Here is an 18,098-nt window from a genome sequence, read left to right as displayed (position 1 = left end):
CATAATCCCTTAGTATTTTAACAGCCAAACTGTCAGAATGTTCTTATTAAAGTCTAAAAAAGATATTTTCGGTTATAATTTGGTATCATTAATGAAACACAGAAAAATTAAAGGAGTCAGTCATCATGTTACTGAGAATGTGACAAGCAAGTTAGAGATTTTTCTAATTTGCAAATACAATGCAGGATAGTTATGGTTCTGCTTTTCTCCCCACATCCTTGCTGCTTTACTTCCTCTTTGAATCTCTTTCCCATTGGTGTTTCTGCTGTCTCTCTCTCTCCCTACCTACATCAGCCCACTGGGTTGGTGGTAAGTACGGAATTAGCAAGAATCTCTAGTATTAGATGGTTGTAGATAAATTAGAAAACTTGGAGTCTTACAAATAGGATATGCAGTTACTGAATAATCCTGGGCAAATCAATCAATTTCATTAAGCTTCAATTTTCTTATCTACAAAATTGGGACTTCAAGAATGCTTAACTGGGACTCTGTGCTTCCAATGTGGGGGGCACGAGTTCAATCCCTGGTGGGGGAACTAGGATCCCGCATGCCACACGGTGTGGCCAAAAAAAAAATGCTTAACTCATAGAGCATTTAAAGTACTTTAAATGCCATGTTGATGGTAGCTATTAATATAAATACTAGCAGATAGAGGGAAATTCATCATATAGGTTAAAAATACTGGCTTTGCAGTTTGTCATAAGTGGGTTCAAGTCCTGGTTCTGGTACTAAACAGCTTTGAAACCTCGAAATGCTACCTCACCTCTCTGAGTCTCAGTTTAGTTATATGTAAGATGGAGATAACAATACTTTCTGGAATTTTGTGAGAATTAAATGAAGTTAAATGATTAAAAATTAAATGAGATTAAATAAAGTTCCTGTGACAGAGTAAGTGCTCAATAAACAGCTGATATTATTAAAATTGTTAAACCCATTTCTAGGTCCAGTCTGGTGAATTTTCTTTGGCTTTCTCTTCACTGAACTAAATTTTCTTGAGGTCTTTAACCTTCACTAAATGACACCAACTTCACTGGAATATTTTTTGATACTCATAATAATTTTAGAGAGTATTTATAGAAATCAGTCTCTGAAACAATTCAGTTAAAAAGGTCAAGTAGGTGATATGTATTTAATATTTCACCAAAAAGTTCAAAATTCTTTTCATTTCACCAAAAGTTGCACTGACCTTGCTTTCACAAATCTATCTTTGTCTCTATAAAGCCCACGTCTTCAGCATCTTCCTACTGTAACAACAATAAGCAAGAAATTATTTAGGACTTACTATGTGCCAGACCCCATTCAAAGCATTTTACTGATATTAATGGTTTTAATTCTCCCAAAAACCCAATGAAATGAGTATATTACTAACCTCATCCTAAATGTGGGGAAACTGAGAAACAAAGAGTTATATTACTGGACCAAGGTTATACCACTAGTAAATGGCTTAAGGAAGAAATGAACCCAGGAAGTCTGACTCTGGATCCTGGACTCTGAATCATGCTATTAAACTTCTTAGTGAAAATACTGCCAGTTCTAAGAATCTACATTCAGCTTGGCCATCTCTGTGGCCTGAAGTTACTGGATAACTGCTAGATCTACACTTTGTACTAGAGACTTGGCCTCAGAGTCCGTAGTTACATTTAGTCATGCTTGCCATGGCCAGTCATTAAAATCAATATGATTGGGCCATCAGTCACATGCTACTCAATTCCTATTCTCCTCATTAAGATCTGCAAGAAGAAACTGTAAGTTAATTCAAGCCAACCACTGTCCCCTCTGCTCACATTAGATATGGATGATACCATCTTCCAAAAGAAGAGAAGGAATCACACAAAAATGCATGCAAAGGGGAAAAAATACACTTTGGCCTCAGTAATCTGCTTATGTCATGGGGTAAGATAGTCATGGGACCTTAAATATGTAGATTTCCAATAAAATAATAAGGGATGATTTCTCCAATTTCAAGATTACAGTAGAAAAAAATCTCATCCCAGTCTGGGTTAATGAAACTAAAAGTACCATTCATTACTGTGTACAAACTGAGTCCAACGAATTTTAAGGGGCCCATACCCCAAACACTTCATAGGGAATTTAAAGACTTAGCTTTGTTTCACCACAGATAGAAGCTGTTTGTGTGGTTAGGACTAAATTCAGCAGATTCAAAGTATTGTTCTGTCACTCTGACTCCAAGAAACAGTGAATGTGCTTCAGATCCATGCTGTGAAAAGAGCCCAGCAATGGACCATGTAAATGTCTGAATCCCTCTCTAGATCTGCCCTAATGACTGAATGCTAACCTCCAAAATAAAATGAACAGAAAGACAGTGAAAAAATAAATAGGCCTGGTTACATTTCTTTTGTATCTGCCAACCCTCTTTCTGTAGATTCATTCTAATTTCATTTAGTCCTGCAACATAAAGAATAGTTCATTTTTAGAGTATGATCTCTGTGTTGTTCTTGTAGCTTGACTGGTTTTGACTTACTTAGGAGAGAATGTCCCTGAGTAAACATTATATGGTTTTAAAAATAACAGAAGCAGTATTTGAAACAAAGGTTAGGTTGGAAAGTAGCTGTAAACTTAAGGCTTAATTACATTATGTGTCACAATTTAACTTCTTAGCCAGGGATTTAAAACACTACAACTGAGCCCCAGCTTGTCTTTCCAGTGTTTTCTTGACCCTATTACTGGTGTGAGAGAAACTGTGTGGGCTTTGGGGTCAGTTAGATCATTTATTCACAAAGATGTACTGGGAAAATATTATGTGCAAATTACAGTAGTAGGTATTGAGGATACAAAAATGAATAAGATGAAGATGAAGGAGAATAAGGAGGAGAAGGAGGAGGAGGAGGAGGAGAAGGAGGAGGAGGAGGAGAAGAAGGAGGAGGAGGAGGAGGGGGAGGGGGAGGGGTGGAGGGGGGAGAAGAAGAAGAAAAGAAGAAGAAGGGGAAGGAGGGGGAGGGAGGAGGAAGGGGGAGGAAGAGGAGGAGAAGGAGAAGAAGAAGAAGAAAAGAAGAAGAAGAAGGAGAAGAAGAAGAAGAAGAAGGTGGTGGAGGGAAGGGGAGGGGAGGGCGAGGAGGAGGAGGAGTATATGCTGTTCCGACCCTTTGAGAAGCTCACAGTCTAATAAAGAGAAACACAAACAAAGGTAATTATAATACAGTATATGTGAAGCAACAGAAGTATGCTTAACATCCAGTGAAATGATTCCTTCTAGATATTCCCCAAGGCAGTTCACATTCAAACTCTCTCCAAACTAGTTTTCTTCTAGATAAGTGTTCCTTATCTCCATGACAAGCTTTATCCTCCATCCAAGAATATGGGAATCTTCCTTGATACCTCCCTCTCCCTCATCTACCATCTTTAATCCTAAATATGACTTATTCATCACCATTATCACAACCCTAATTCAACATACCAGTACCTCTAGCCTGAGCTAACAAATCTAGCATCATCTCCTCTGCCAACCATCAAACTCACCCTTCTCACAGAGGCCAGAACGAATTCTTCAAAAAAATTAAACTGATTATATCTTCTCTACCTCATTGTAAATGGCTTTCCACTCCTCTTAGAACAAAGAGAAACCTCTGTTAACAGGTTCATGAAGTTCTTCAGCGTCTTGCCCCCACTTCCTTCTCCTGTCTCATTCTGTTCCTCATTTCTTAAACCAATACCCTCACTGAACCTGGTCTTTATTTAATCCCTTCATATATCCTGATGGGGTTTGGGATGTGTGACCCCAAAATATGGCGCCCTGGCATATTGAATATTTTAAGCTGAAGGAGTTTGAGAATATAGCAGAAGCAGAAAGGTCCCTCTGACCACCCCCCATCCTCTCCCCTGAAGCAAGTCTTCCTCATGTGAGAGGTTCCCTCTCTATACCCAGAGGGAAGGAACGTTCTTGTCTCCAAGATGGAGGGACACCGTAAGAACCCAAAGGAACACTCCTTGCTAAGTTTCCCCCAGTTTACTCACTGAGCTCCCACTCTTTGCCCTCTCATAACTTCCCACGACTTTACACTCTTCAGCAAACCCAGCACAAAACCATTCAGGTCAAACCATATCTTTGGGTCTTCATTTCCTTATAAAGGTTCCCATGTCACATAAAAGTTAGATTAAATAAGTGTGTGTGCTTTTCTCCTGTTAATCTGTCTTTGTTTAATTTTCAGATCCATCCAGGGACCCTAAGAGTGTCAAGGGAAATGTTTTCCTCTTCTGCAATCCCAAATTTCCTCCTAACCTAAAGTTTTGATACCCACCGTTACCTCTGCCTACAAGTCATTTTTCTCACCTGGTTATTTCATCTTGTATATTTCACTTAAGCATACTTCCTGGGTGAAAGTCGCTTCTCTACTCCCTTGCTGGGTCAAATTCTCCTACGATGGGCTATCATCACACTCATTTTCCTTCTTCATAGCATTTGTCACAGTTGTAATTTTACATTTGTTTGTGGGAATATTCGATTGATGTCCAACTCTGCCATTAGACTGTAAGCTCCACAAGGGCAGGAACCATATCTATTTCTGCTCTTCACATCCAATGATTAATACAACGAGCCTAGAATGGACAGATATTCAATAGCATTCATGGAATAAATGAAACACAATAAGGAAAGAGTGGAGAAGTGTTAGGATAATGTCACAGAAGAGGTGTCAGCTGTGTTGGGTCTTGAAAAGTAGACAGAAGGAACACATGAGCAGAGAGACAAAGAAATGAAACAGTCTGGCATCACTCAGTATGACTGAAGCTGTGGGGGTGATCTGTTTGGGGGAGGAGAATAGTAAAGGGTCAGAAATGAGGCTGGAGAGATTCAGGGACTAAACCACAGAGGGCCTTTTGTGCGCTGCAAAGCAGTTTGGACTTCTGCCATGGGAAATCACTGAAGGGTCATAAAAAGGGAGTAAAATGATCATCAGATTTGCATTTTTGAAAAATCACTCTCACGGTAGTGTGAAGGATGTCCTTGACAGGTTGCTGTTGGGGACAGGGTGACCAGTTAGGAGGCCATTGTACAAGTCTACGTGAGAGACGATGAAGGCGCAGAGCAAGACGGTAGCAGGGGATTAAGTGGAGTGGGCAGTTTCAAAAGATATTTAAGAGATGAAAATGACTGGCAACGGAGAGTAAGGTGGAAGGACAAGTCAGAGTGTATCACCCTGGTCTCTGGGCATCTGGGAGGGGGGCGTGGTCATTAACCACGTGAGGGAATACAAGATACGAAGTCAATTTGGGTAGACGGCTGAGTGTGTTTCTAAACCCAGTGGGATTTAATATCTGAGAGTCTTGTGCCAGAACAACGGGTATCCTTCAAAGTCTTCCTTCTCCTCTTTCGCCTAATACTGTTTCAGCTGAGCACATAGCCACCTACGAGTAACCACAATGCCCAGGCTCCCTCCCTCCATGTGACTAAGCTCTTGATAGTAGAAGAGGAGCCAAAGTGTGCAATCTCTGTCATGGGCTTAAAAAAAAAAATTGTTGCATTTCTTCTTGGATAAGCAGGAGCTGGGTTAGCTTTAACTGTGCCAAAGGGACAACCCCTCAAAGGACGGCAGGAAAACACTACGGAAAGAACCAAAGGGTGAGTGAAGCAGATAGGCCGGACAAGCACTCCACTCCAACCACTTATTCTAGGGGGGGAAGAAACCTACTTACTTAATCCATTGTATCCTGGAGGCTTATTTAAGAGAGCTTAATTTATGGCCTGAATAACAGACTTTCAAGTAGGGAAATCTGGTAGGCAACTACCTACTAGGTAATAGTCTGGACCTCCCAAAAGAGGTCTGGACCAACGATGGAGAACTGATACCTGCTAGCATGTAGACAGTAGTCAAAACCATGGGAATAGAATAAGAGAACATTCTGAAGATGGACTTGGGTTTGCATCTAGGCCCCACTTGTTATTTTTTAAGTGATTTTGAGTCAGTTACGTCTATGAGCCTGTATTATATAAGCCTGTAATAATACTTGTATTAATTAAGGTCACCCTAGCTGCTATAACAATAAATCTCTACATCTCAGTAGCTTATTTATTTATTCAAAGAAATTTACTTCCCATTTATGTCAAGTCCAGTTGCATGCTGACTAGGACCCAGGCTCCTCTGTCTAGTGACTCTTTCTCCTGTAGGACCTTGAAGTCCTTTGTTTACAGCCTTTCTCCTTCTATAGTCCATGGTGGAAAGGGCACACGTGCTCCTAACCACGTTAGCCTGGAAGGTACATAAACATTTCATTGTTGAGAACTAGCATTTGGCCCCAACAAAGGTAAAAGGGCCTAGGAAATATGGTAGTACCCGCCTTGGCAGTCGCTCCCCAGCAGAAACGCTACACAATGGAAATGGTACCGGAATCTTGGTGAACAGCAACCTTGAAAGTAATGTCTTCTGCTTATTGCAAGGATGAAAAGTGAAAATGGATGGATAATACACCTGACAGTATATCATGGCTAAAGGGCCCTCAATAATGTTAAGTCCTACCTTTTTCTCTGTTGGTTTCCCCTCTTCTTCCATTCCCACATACACTTCTTCTGTGTCCCAAACAGGCCTTATATGTTCCCACTTCTGTGTCTTTATTCACATTCTTGTCTTATATATAAAGCCCTACGCCCATTTCTTCTCTTTGCTGCTCCACCAAAGCCACCTCTATCTATTTTTACAGACCAATCTCACAGCAATCTCCTGCAGTCAGTTGTTCCTAATTCTTCATGGCCAGATTAAACTCCTTTGAACCACCATCACCATGCTTAAAACTCTTCCTGTAGCACTTACCAGACAGCTGTATGATATCATAACAATATATGTTTTTACCCTTCCTGACTACCTCCCAGCCTAAGCTGTAACCTCCCTGAAGACAGCAACTGCATTTAACTCCTCTTGTTCAAAGTGACTAAAAGAGTAAACTGAATTTAGACTTTGAATTCCAGAGACCAACACTTAGAGATCTGATATCCCCTCACAAAGAATGAAAAGGTTAACATTTATTTAGGCAACTCTAGAAAGGGGGGGACAAAAGCAGTTTGTCTTAAGTATTTATATATGCAGGTGATGACCACTTGAATTATTGGGAAACTGCTCCATTTCTTTATTTTATTTTGTATATCCATGAACAAGCATATGGTAAGATCTGCCTTTGAATAAAGCATGTACTTAACGAACAATAAAGCAACATATCTTTAAATATTATGATAACTAAGAACAACAAACAATTCTGAAGAGACTTCTTTAAGAACTCTCCACATTCATGAATCAAGGTGGCGATGTGGCAATTCTCCGGGTAATTTGATAAATGTCAACAATCAAACTATTTAAATCCACCCATCAGGGGAACTCACCACTGTGAGTTACCTGAGCCAAGTCACTTTGTTCTTTTTACATAGAGTCACTGCCTGAGAAAAAGACGAACAAGGAAGCAAAAAAAAAAACCTGGGAGTCATTGGACTTAGGCAGCCTGCTGAAAATGCCTATATTTTCCGTTTCCCAACAACTATCCTGGTATAAGCAGGCAATGCATAGAAAGGAAGTATTTTTCAGCAAATAATCTAATGACATGCACCTAGTCAAAGGCCGGGTGCACCTCCAGTAATATCCAGTCTTCCGTGTAGGGAGACTGGCAAGTGGTTCCCATTAAATGGTACTCTTCCTGCACCCAATGCTCCAAGGTGGACTCAGAATCTCTGGAACATGTGGAAACGATTCTTCTGCCTTCGCCGCTCTCCAATTGAGAGACCAGAGACACACCCAGGGATCCGCTCCGTGTTCAAATTCACACCTGACCCACCTCTGAAGACAGCCCAAAGCTGATCTATATCCCTGGACACTAGGTCTTTGGCCGAAGTCTGCCCATTGCTCACCCCACTGTTCACTAGGCTATCAGAACAATACTACCCTGTGGGCTGGGGCTGCAGTGGGGGTCCACTTTTATAATAGCCCCCCTTTCTCTACCAGTGCCACAGATTTGAGCCTTCCAGGGCACAGGATTTCACTGGACGTGTAACGACAGTGTGTTCCAAATGGTGTTCTGTAGAGTACTAGACGTAGGAGGTGACCTTCACCCAAAGGATGCTACAATATGTCTAGAAGACATCACATACAATAATCCTCTCTCATATATTTACAGCACATATTAGGTATGTTGAAGGCTCTGAAATGTACCTGTCTGAAGAAATCTGTTAAACCCATTATTTCACACATTTTTCTACAAAGAAAGCTTTTGGGGCAAAACATCTGTTAACGTCTTTCCTCAATAGACTGGGTTCCAGGAGGTCAGTGTTCCTTCACTGTTGCTCATCACATACTTCACATGGTATTAGACATTTTAATAAGTATTTGCTGAATTAATGAAAATCCCGTGGAAGCAGGGTCCTACAGAACATGCTTTATAAAACGAGGTGATAAAAAATCCCACTTCTATGGAATATTTCAAATAAGAACAACTTCCCCAAGTGGGAAGATCTCTTTGAATCTCTTATTTAAATCCCAATTTGTGAGGTAACTATTAAGAGTACACTGGCATTTCTTGTTTGTGGTCAGAAGATTTCTTTTTTCTCTTCCAACGATCATAGTGTCAAACTGACCTAACCAAATATTTCAACATTTTTAGTATCTAGACCTGCGAACCCTAACATATACCGTGTATAAATATATTGAGGGGACTATTAAGATGGCTGAATCCTAGGGATTCAGTATTTCTAAAGCAGGTCCTAGGATTCTACACTTTATACAAACATCTCAGGACATTGTGACATGGGGATTCAGGGGAAAAACACTCTCAAATATGCTGATCAAGAGACGTGGAAGAGGAGCCTTTGACTTGGTATCAGAAGCCTGGGTTTGAGCCCCGAATCTGTACCCTCACTACCTGTGTGGTCATGGGCAGTCACCTCTAAGTCTCACTTTCCTCCCTATGGGATTCACAATATTTCTCTGAACCCATCTACCTCGCTACTTTCCCACCCACCTCATAGCATGAAAAGCCAGCCGGTAGTCAACACACACTGTGTGCTGAATCAGCAAGTTCACCATCATTCTACAGTAGTCAACAAACTAATCACAGGAAGTGTTCAACACATAAGGTGTTTCTGCTGATGATTTAAAACAGATAAAACAGGGCTGGACCAATGGTACTGTGTGTATCCATGTCAAGCCACCCGACAAACTTCCCCAGAACACTTGACTCAGGCTTATGGACCCAATATTGGCCAAATCACGGTGAAAGCCCAGCTACGTGACACTGAACACAATGCACTGAATGTTAAAATACTTCCCCTGCTTGGTACCAGACCTCTGAAAAGTGGACTCTTCACTCTTAAGTTGGCAAACAGCTAGAGTTAACTCTTTGGTTGGCACCTACACATTCACAAGAGGAAAGTTCTTGCTTACCAAGGATCCTCATTAATAATAATTAACCATGTTCAGAAATTAGGATGCAGTGGAATATATATAATGATAATACAGTATTTGGCATCTTTAATTCTCTCTCCATTCAGAAGATTCTTCTGGAGCCTGTAGCATTCGGGGTAATCGCTATGAACACTCGTCAGTCACACTGCATGAACCAGTCTTTTGAAAACCCAAGACAGAGGGTGGATTGTTTCCCAACTGTGTGGTATATTCTGAAGCCTGCTTTTTGGAATAGATCTGATACTGCTTGTTATTTACCTTTTGTGTCTAAAACAATGAAACAAACTCTTTCCTGACTGAAAGATACCTGCCTAAAAGACTAATGATTAAAGATTTCCAATGGGTGGTAAAAAAAATTTTTCCTGTATGTTAATTGATATTATTCTGTGAGTGTTGGTTTTTGTTGCCTTTCTGATTTTAAACTTCTAAATTTTACAAGTACTTGTTCCTCACCTCAAGTACTCAGTGGGTAGCCAACCGATCTCTCTCGCTCACTGATCTGCAGTTAATGATAGCAGCCAGAGAACTCTGCCAAACTAAATTCATGCCATGATGTTTATTTTCTATATTTATTATTGCCTTCCTGCTTACTATTTTGATTGTGATCTATTTTCCTTGCCTGGGGCTCATGTTAGCGGTAACAAGTGTGATTGATTACAGGACTCACGCAAGTAAACAAGTGAATGAATCAAGCGAAGTCGGGCGACCCCATCAACAGATGGCAGGGACCACTGGACCCCCGCTGACTGTTGCCGGGAGAGAATGCCGCAGTGCGGCCCCAGCATTCCTAGACGTTCCAGTGTTTCAAGAGAAGTCTGGCAAATAAGAGGTACTCAGTAAACACTGATTAAATCCATTAATACAGAGACTCCAATTTTCATCTGAAATCTCAAGATTTTAAATGTAACCAACAGGATGGAGTCGTAAGAACGTGGACTCTGGAGCCAGACTACCTGGGTTTCAAAAATCGAACTCTGCCACTTATCAGCTATATGATTTGGGCAAGTTATATAAAATCTCCACGTTTCCCTTTTCTCACCTATAAAATGAGGGGAAATCGTACCTACCTCATAGGGTTGTTTGCGGACTTAAGTTTTTAACATTTATTAAATCTTAAGGCAATATCTGGTACGTTGTAAGTGCTACACAAACAAGAAAACACACTAGAACTTCAAAATGCCTTATCATTTTCGCAAGTATTAGTCCCTTTTTCCCCACCATAACTGGGGGATGAAGGTGTTACCCTGCAGAGAAGGAAACTCAGTTTCCCTCAAGATCTTTCAGGGCTGTTCAGGATGACAGCCATGCATGTGGGTCATGCAAGAACTCCATGTGTGGACACTTAGAAAGAGTCCAGTGGTTTGCCCAATACGATATTCCATAACATGGCAGATGTCAGAATCCAGTCCATGAGTTCCAATGAACAGAATCAGAGATGTGTCCATCGGTGTTCACCATAAGCTTTCTTCCTCAATAACTAAATAAGGAAATTAAATGAAGAGCTGGTTCAAACCACTGTTTGTTTTTTTTTAACCCATAAATTAATTACCTAAAAACAGCCAAATTGAGATAATCGGCAAAGCCTCAACACTTAATAATGTCAATTTCTGTTCTTCCTCTTTCATTAATTTTTGTTTTTAACATGTTTTGCAATAATTTAGTTTCTCTTCTCTCTGACTCCAAGACCTTTCTCCCAGGAATTTTACAAGTATATCACCTGACTACACAGCCTGTGTGTGGCTGTGTGTTAAAAACTGCTAGGCTAGAAACACCTTTTCTTTGATCTTCCTGGTTGTTGTTGGTTTAAAGCATATCCTGAACGTTATTTAAACAGAGGAAACTATTTGAAATTTCTTGGTAGATGAATTTGATAATGATAATTTAAAAAAAAACTACTGTCATCCTGAGATAAAACATCTCATTCAGCAGGTCCTGAATAACACAGGACTTCTTTGAAGAAAAAGGTCAATGTAGCCATAGCTGTTTCCTTTTCTTGTACAACAGCAGTAACTTTACACACTCCCTGATAATCTACATTTGATAAATTTGCTCTCTCGCATTACAGAAGAGTTTTCTCTTTTTTTAGGGTTTAGCATTTTAAATTTTTATTTTGTCTTGTGTTTAATCTGAGTTTTAGCATGGGTGAGGAATGTACCTATTGTTAAAAATAACTTCTACTAAATTGGACTTTATCAAAATTAAAAACTTTTATGAATTGCAGGGCAATACCAAGCAGGTGAAAAACAACCCAGAGAAAGGGAGAAGATATAAATATTTGCAAATCGTATATCTGCTAAAGATCTATTATTCAGAATACATAAAAACTCTTATAATTCAACAACAAAAAGACAAACAACCAATTTCAAAGGAGGCAAAGACAGTGAATAGACATTTCTCCAAAGAAGGTATTCAAATGGCCAACAAGCACATGAAAAGGCACTCAGCACCATTAGTCATTAGGGAAATGCAAATCAAAACCACAGTGAGATACCACTTACACCCACTAGGGTGGCTTTAATTTTTTTTAATAAAATAAATATTTAAATAAAAATAAATATTTAAATAAAAAAATAAAGATTAAAAATAAATATTTAAATAAAATAAATGTTGACAAAGATGTGGAGAAGTTGGACCTCTCAGACATTTTTGGTAGGACTATAAAACTGTGCAACCACTGTGGAAAGCAGTCTGGCGATTCCTCAAAAAGTTAAACGCAGAGTTAGGAAACGACCGAGCCAAGATCTGAAAACGTAGGTTCAAACAAATTTTGTAATGAATGTTCACAGAGCATTATTCATAAGAGCCGAAAGGTAGAAACAACCCAAATGTCCATCAACACAACGTGGTATGTCCATAAAATCCAATATTATTCAGCCATAAAGAAGAAGGAAGTACTAACACATACTACAACAGGGATGAACCTTGAAAATACTCTGTTAAGGGAAAGAAGTCAGGCACGAAAGGCCAAATGTTAAATGATTTCAGTTATAAAATGTGCACAACAGGCAGATGCATAGAGACAGAATGCAGATTAGTGGTTACCAGAGGTGGAGGTGGGAGAGGGAGAGATTGCCTAATGGGTACAAGGTTTTCTTTTGGGGTGATGAAAATGTTCTGGACTTAAATAGTGGTCATGGTTGCACAGCACTGTGAATATAGTAAAAAGCCATTATGTTCTATGCTTTAAAACGACTTAAATGTTGGATTTTACGGTATCTAAAATTTTGCCTCCTTAAAAAAAAAAAAAATACTGGCTTGAATCCCCAGTAGGTAAAGCAAGAGCTTCTTCTTCCCTGCAAAGTAACTTCACACGATACCTCACTCAAATAATGTTAAGGAGTGAAATATTGCATCTAGAAGATCAGTGGCTGACAAGCTGTCCTATTTCCTCTATTTCACTAGGCCATTTGTCATTAACCCTTTTGCTCTTGAATGGCCTTCTTGGTTCATCAGTTTCCCTGTAAAAACACCAACTTTTCCAATGTTACATTTCCACTTCCAGATGTTTCCTGTTAATAGTTTAGCCAATTTAGCCAGCACTGACCGATTAATGAACATATGTGGGAACCTTCTCTCTTCGAAATTACATTAAAATGCTTATTTAAAATAATAAAATATTTTATGACTCTGGTAAGAAGAGTGATGTGATTTATCATAAATCAGTAATTTGAATCTTAATGTACATGAGATAAATGAACAGGAAACAATGACATATAGAAAAAACTTTTTAAATTGGAGAAAAACTAATCATTCAGTAGGCCTCCCTGAAAAAGAAGATATATATTTCTTTTATATACATATGTTTTATATTTATAAAATATATATCTTTTCTTCCAAAAAGAAATGTCTTTTTAACTATTAAAATATAAACAATAAAATAGCAATTATACAAATGGGTCAGTAGAATGTATTATATGCTCCAAATTTAATTTTTCTGAGCTGCAAACTTTCATGTCAACTAGGTTATATAAAGGGAAATGTCGAAAGAATTTTAAAGTTGGAAAAAAAATCTCCTCTGAATCTATAAACAATCTGTATTTGTTAAGCAGTTGACAGCAGACACCGTTACGATCAGAGGATATAATTGTAAAGAAGCATGACAAAGTTACATGGAAAGTTCTGCAAATAAATCTAGCTGCCAATGGATTTCAAAGATACAATTTCCTGAAATTACGTTAAATACCTAAGCTATGATTTTTTAAATCTCAAAGAAAATTTCTACATAAAAAGCCACGTGTATCTTTCGTGACATGTCTACTTAAACATTAATATGACTGGGTTTATTCCACAGAGGCAGAAGGAAACAAAAGAGCAAGTATTTAGATAATATGAGTTTTAAAAAAAAGCCCCTCACTTTCATCTCAAGTAAGCTTCTCTTTCAGGTGAAAGCAACGATGGTTTTAGCCAGAACCACCTGGAGAATTGCAGAGGGAATAACCCTGTCTCACAGAAGCTAAGCATATCTGGTTCATGTACTGTTATTGCAAGGAAATTTGAGAAATATAGAAACTGAAACCAACTGTTGAAGGTGAACAAGAACTAGATGAAAAGAAATGTGGATATTTTATGTCAAAATTAAGTGAGATGGAAGAGTGCACAGAAGACTTTACAGATAGCATATGTATTCGATGGTCCAATTCTGAAAATGCTTGGCCAGAATATACATCTGAACGTGTGGCCAAAATAGTCACGTAAGTGGAGAATTCTTTTTCCTCATTTAAGGGGGAAAAGTGAGGTTAAACTGGTGAAACACAAGAGGCAAGCATGGAGTTAATGGAACTTGTTTGCCAAGCAGAGCCACTTAGATCTTCTCTGGGTTCTCCTTAACCCCTCTTTCCGCTGGTGTTGCAGACCTCAGCTCTTTGCCCAGGTATGTGCAAATTTATGATCCACTGCAATCTTGGAAGGAGACTGAACTCAGCTCCTCTAAGTTTTCACTTCTTCATAAGAGAAGCCTCGTATAAAGAACAGCACAAAAGCTAGGAATTGGAATTGCTGGAGTCCTGGGGTTACTGACCCGAGAAAGACTGGTGATGGGCATAGGGAAAGGAACTGCTCCAGCTTTTAGGAAAAGTGACCCCTCCCTTCATCCATCCACACACACCCAGCAGAGTCAAAGGTGTATCTGGGGAAAGGGATAGAGAGGCACTGGAGTGGGTCCTAACCTCTGCTTTAGGCCCCAGATGACCCAGTAGCGCAGCTCAGGGCACCATGAAAAGCACAACTTAAGGACTGTCAGGTGTTTATGATCTAAGATCATTTAAGAAGGGCAAGGCCTGCTCGCAGGTGGGCACAAGTGGCCTTCTCTGCCAAGCCCCCCGCCCCCGCCCCCGTCTCCATCACGTGTTAGGGCTTATAGGTCACAGACCTGAAGAATTTGTTAAGAGGACAGTCCCTAGTCCTGTCTCCTTCCAGGGTTCCTTGAAAGCATGACCTATTTGGAGAGAGTGTAATTTCTTCTTCCATGCAGGTAAGTTCACTTGGAAACTAAGCGGCCTCCCCGTTCTCCGCCCTCACCTCCCCTTCCTTACACACAAAGTTTATTCTCTTATTTTGTCTGGATGGTGGTAGGTCATTTTTACTCAATCTGAGGAAGAGAACTGGGGGTCTTTCCTATCTAAAGCCCCCGCCTGCGGGTAAAGCCTCCGGAGTCTGGAGGCCCCGCAACAGAGGCAGAGCGTGGCAAGGCAGGGACGGGAAAGAATCTGCAGCCGGAAGGGAGAAAAAGAAGGGTCCAGGGCTATCGCACGCAGAGAACTAAGCCAGAGCCCAGGACAAGTTTATTTTACTTCGCTGAGCCCCCAAAGCTCCCAAGTTCTAAGATCCCGTCAGAGACGGGGGAAAAGCCCTACTGGTTCCCCAAATTCCTGAAAGTACAATGATTTGGGCAAGGACTCCTCTCCCACCGGCGTCCCGGAGCCCGCGCGCAGCGCGCCCCTGCCGACCCCAGGTTCTGTGCAGAAGTAGAACCGCAGGGGTTGCGGCGAGCGCACGCTGGGCCTTCTCCGTCTTTGACTAGCTCCTGAGCGAAGCGTGTCGCACAGCCCTGGGGACAGGGAATTTGCATGTGGCTGAGGGTCGCGAGCTGGGGAAACTGCGCAAGTGAATCAAACCGCGGGCAGAGGCTCATCCACCAGCCGACCAACGTCAGAGAACTTGGGGTGAGGGTGGATGCTCTTGGGCTAACTCCAACGCTCTCTCGAAACATCGTGCTCTTTTCCAAGGAGGCAAGGAGGAAGACAGCTAGCTAGAGCACACCTTCCCTTTTATCCTGTCTTTTCTCTGACTCATTTCCTTTTAACTTCCATCTTTCTTACTTTGATCTCGCTGTCTCCTTCCCTCCTTTTTCTTCCTCTTAGGACTTAACGAAAAGCCTCCAGACTCACACAAACCCGTGACAGGAGAGCCGAGTGGCATTTACTCTCGGGGAATGGGCTGGGAGGAGAGATACTAAGACATCGCACCCCCAATCCCTGAATTCCTACCTTTATGGGTCCCTGCCGCTAGTTTCTGGCTATAAAATTGTAATCAATTTGCCATCTACGCATAACCCCGCCTGCGGCCCAGGGATAGAAGGAGAAACCTGCCTGTGCTTTTAACTTGGCAGTCGAATTTCTGAAAGCTGTTTTGGGCGGGCCGGGGTGAGAATCCGAGCAGCTCTGGACCAGGGAGGGGCGGCCCCCATCCGGTCTGAGCCAGATGGTCCCTGCAGAGTGAGCAGAGGGGGGAACCTGTGCTCAGACCCCTTCCCCGTTTCTGTGCCGGGAACCCTGGGTGCACGCACTTTGGAAAGTCAAGTCCCCTCTGGGGCACCGCCACAGACCGGTGCTGAGATTTCGCTCAACACCAGTCTATCCACAGGCAGACCGAGCGCTCTGGGGAGGTGGCCGCAGGGGGATTGTGTGCTATCCACCGTGAGAGGAGATATTGGTGGCGGGTAAGAAGCTAATCAGCGAGGGCACAGGGCCCTGAGCACGCGACCAGCGAGGCCGCAGTTGTTCCCTCTCTGGTTCCTAACTTCTCTCCACTTCAGCGCTGGGGCTCAGATCTCTGGCCAAACGGTTCCGAGCCCCCGGTTATTTTCAGTCACAGCCTTCTCCACCCCCCAAATGTCGCACCTGGTCTCTGGGGTGAAAGGGTGGTTTGAAGAGTCCTGCGCGAGGCTCATGGCCGCCGCCGCGCGCCTGCGGGAAAGCCGGCCGGGCCGCGGCCCCGAGCGCATAGCCCTTTCCCGAGCCACGCGCGCGCGCATGCCGCTCCTCTCGCCCGGGGCTCGGGAACATTTCCTGCCTGCCAGGCTCCCCGCCCGCTTGACTTCTGGGTTCTAAAAACACAGAAGCATCGTCTAAGGCGCTGGCAGGTAGAAAAGGGAGACAAGGTCAAGGCCCACGGACGGCCACGATCCGCTTGCGCCCTTGCTGTCTCCGCAAAGCGAGTCCTGTCCACCGCCGCGGGGCAGAAAGGTTGTCGCAGCGCCCAATTCTACCTGTAATTCAGGGACTTGAGTCTATTTCCCGACTACCCTCGGCCAGCGCCCACAATCTTCCCTCCTTTCGCCCGGGGCGGTTTAAGTCATCTGCCCCCCCCCCGCCCCCCATTGTAGAGGGATGGTTCCAAACAGCGAGGCTTCGTGAGCACCGCATTCCCATCCTGCAGTCGGTCGGTACCAAGGCAAAAGGAAAGGTCTCGCTCTGAACGCGCCTCGTCCCCTTCCGCCGCGCGCTGGGCCGCGCTCCAGGCGGCCTCCGGTACGCGCCTCCCCCTCCCCCAGACCCACAGAGTTTTCTTCTTTAGGAAACAGACGTGCCCAGCCCACCCCGCCTCCCACGTAAAGACCAGTCGCCTTTTTTGTGCCCAAACTCAGCTGGAAGTTGAGAGCAGGGGAGAATCAGAGAAGCACGGAAATAGACAATGAGGAAGGAGAAATCAAAGCGGGAGGAGGGAGAAGAAAGGAGCTGGAGGTCGCAGGGGCAGAGGCGGAGGCCAGCCCTAGGGGCGCTGGGCCGGCGGCCGAGCGGCAGCGTCTCCCCCGCGTCCGCCCGCCCGCCCGCGCGCGCGCCGAGCCCGGTTAGGCGCGGACTCACATGGTCGGACTGCAGAGCCGCTCTCTCAACTACTGCCAATGGGTGGTTTCGGGGCTGCCCGCGAGGTGCCCAGCTGCCTGCGGCGTGAGGGCAGAAACAGAACAGTACAGATCACGGGACACGACCGAGACGGGCCGCTCGGCGCCGCGGGGACTTCTCTCACTTTGCAAAGGAAGCGGGCACGGGGATTCGGGCTGCCGAGTGTAGCCTATAAATAGCGAACTTTTAGACCGAATCAACTAACAAATGAGAGGCGCGGGCGTAAATTTGCGCCGGATCCCCCTTTCCCGGGATGACCCTCCCTCCCTCCGCCTCCCCCCACACATCCCTCCGCCGCAACTCTCCAGGCAGGATTTGGGAGGGGGACAGATTGGGGGGGATGGGATTTAGTTTTATTAGAATTTCCAGTAGTTCTGTTATTTTTGCAAGGAGGGGGGTTACTCCGCCTCTTTGGCTCCCCCCACCGCAACCCCAGTTGGGCACTAGAGGCACCAGCTGGGAAGGGCAAAGGCCCGGGAGAGCGAGGATCCTAGGGGTTGGCTGTAGAAGCAGGGACGGGGAAGGGCACACGGAGCCGGGTTCCCCCTGGGATTACGTGAGGAAAGCGGGATACTGCCAGAAT

The 18,098-nt window shown here is 43.2% G+C and overlaps 1 protein-coding gene across 2 annotated transcripts in view; it reads right to left on the bottom strand.

Annotated features, from left to right (window-relative positions):
* Positions 1-17,662, bottom strand: part of ESRRG (estrogen related receptor gamma) — a 639,858-nt gene extending 622,196 nt beyond the window's left edge. For both annotated transcript variants that reach the window (XM_067729747.1, XM_067729742.1), the window contains exon 1: positions 17,477-17,662. Coding sequence is in view for 1 of the 2 variants with exons in the window: in XM_067729742.1 (XP_067585843.1) it covers positions 17,477-17,478 (2 nt within the window). In the remaining variant the exon portion in view is untranslated. The remainder of the gene's footprint in view (positions 1-17,476) is intronic.
* Positions 17,663-18,098: the final 436 nt, after the last annotated feature.

The sequence above is a fragment of the Pseudorca crassidens genome, chromosome 2, assembly GCF_039906515.1.
Source record: "Pseudorca crassidens isolate mPseCra1 chromosome 2, mPseCra1.hap1, whole genome shotgun sequence".
Classification (NCBI taxonomy): domain Eukaryota; kingdom Metazoa; phylum Chordata; class Mammalia; order Artiodactyla; family Delphinidae; genus Pseudorca; species Pseudorca crassidens.
This window is presented reverse-complemented; position numbering and strand designations above follow the sequence as displayed.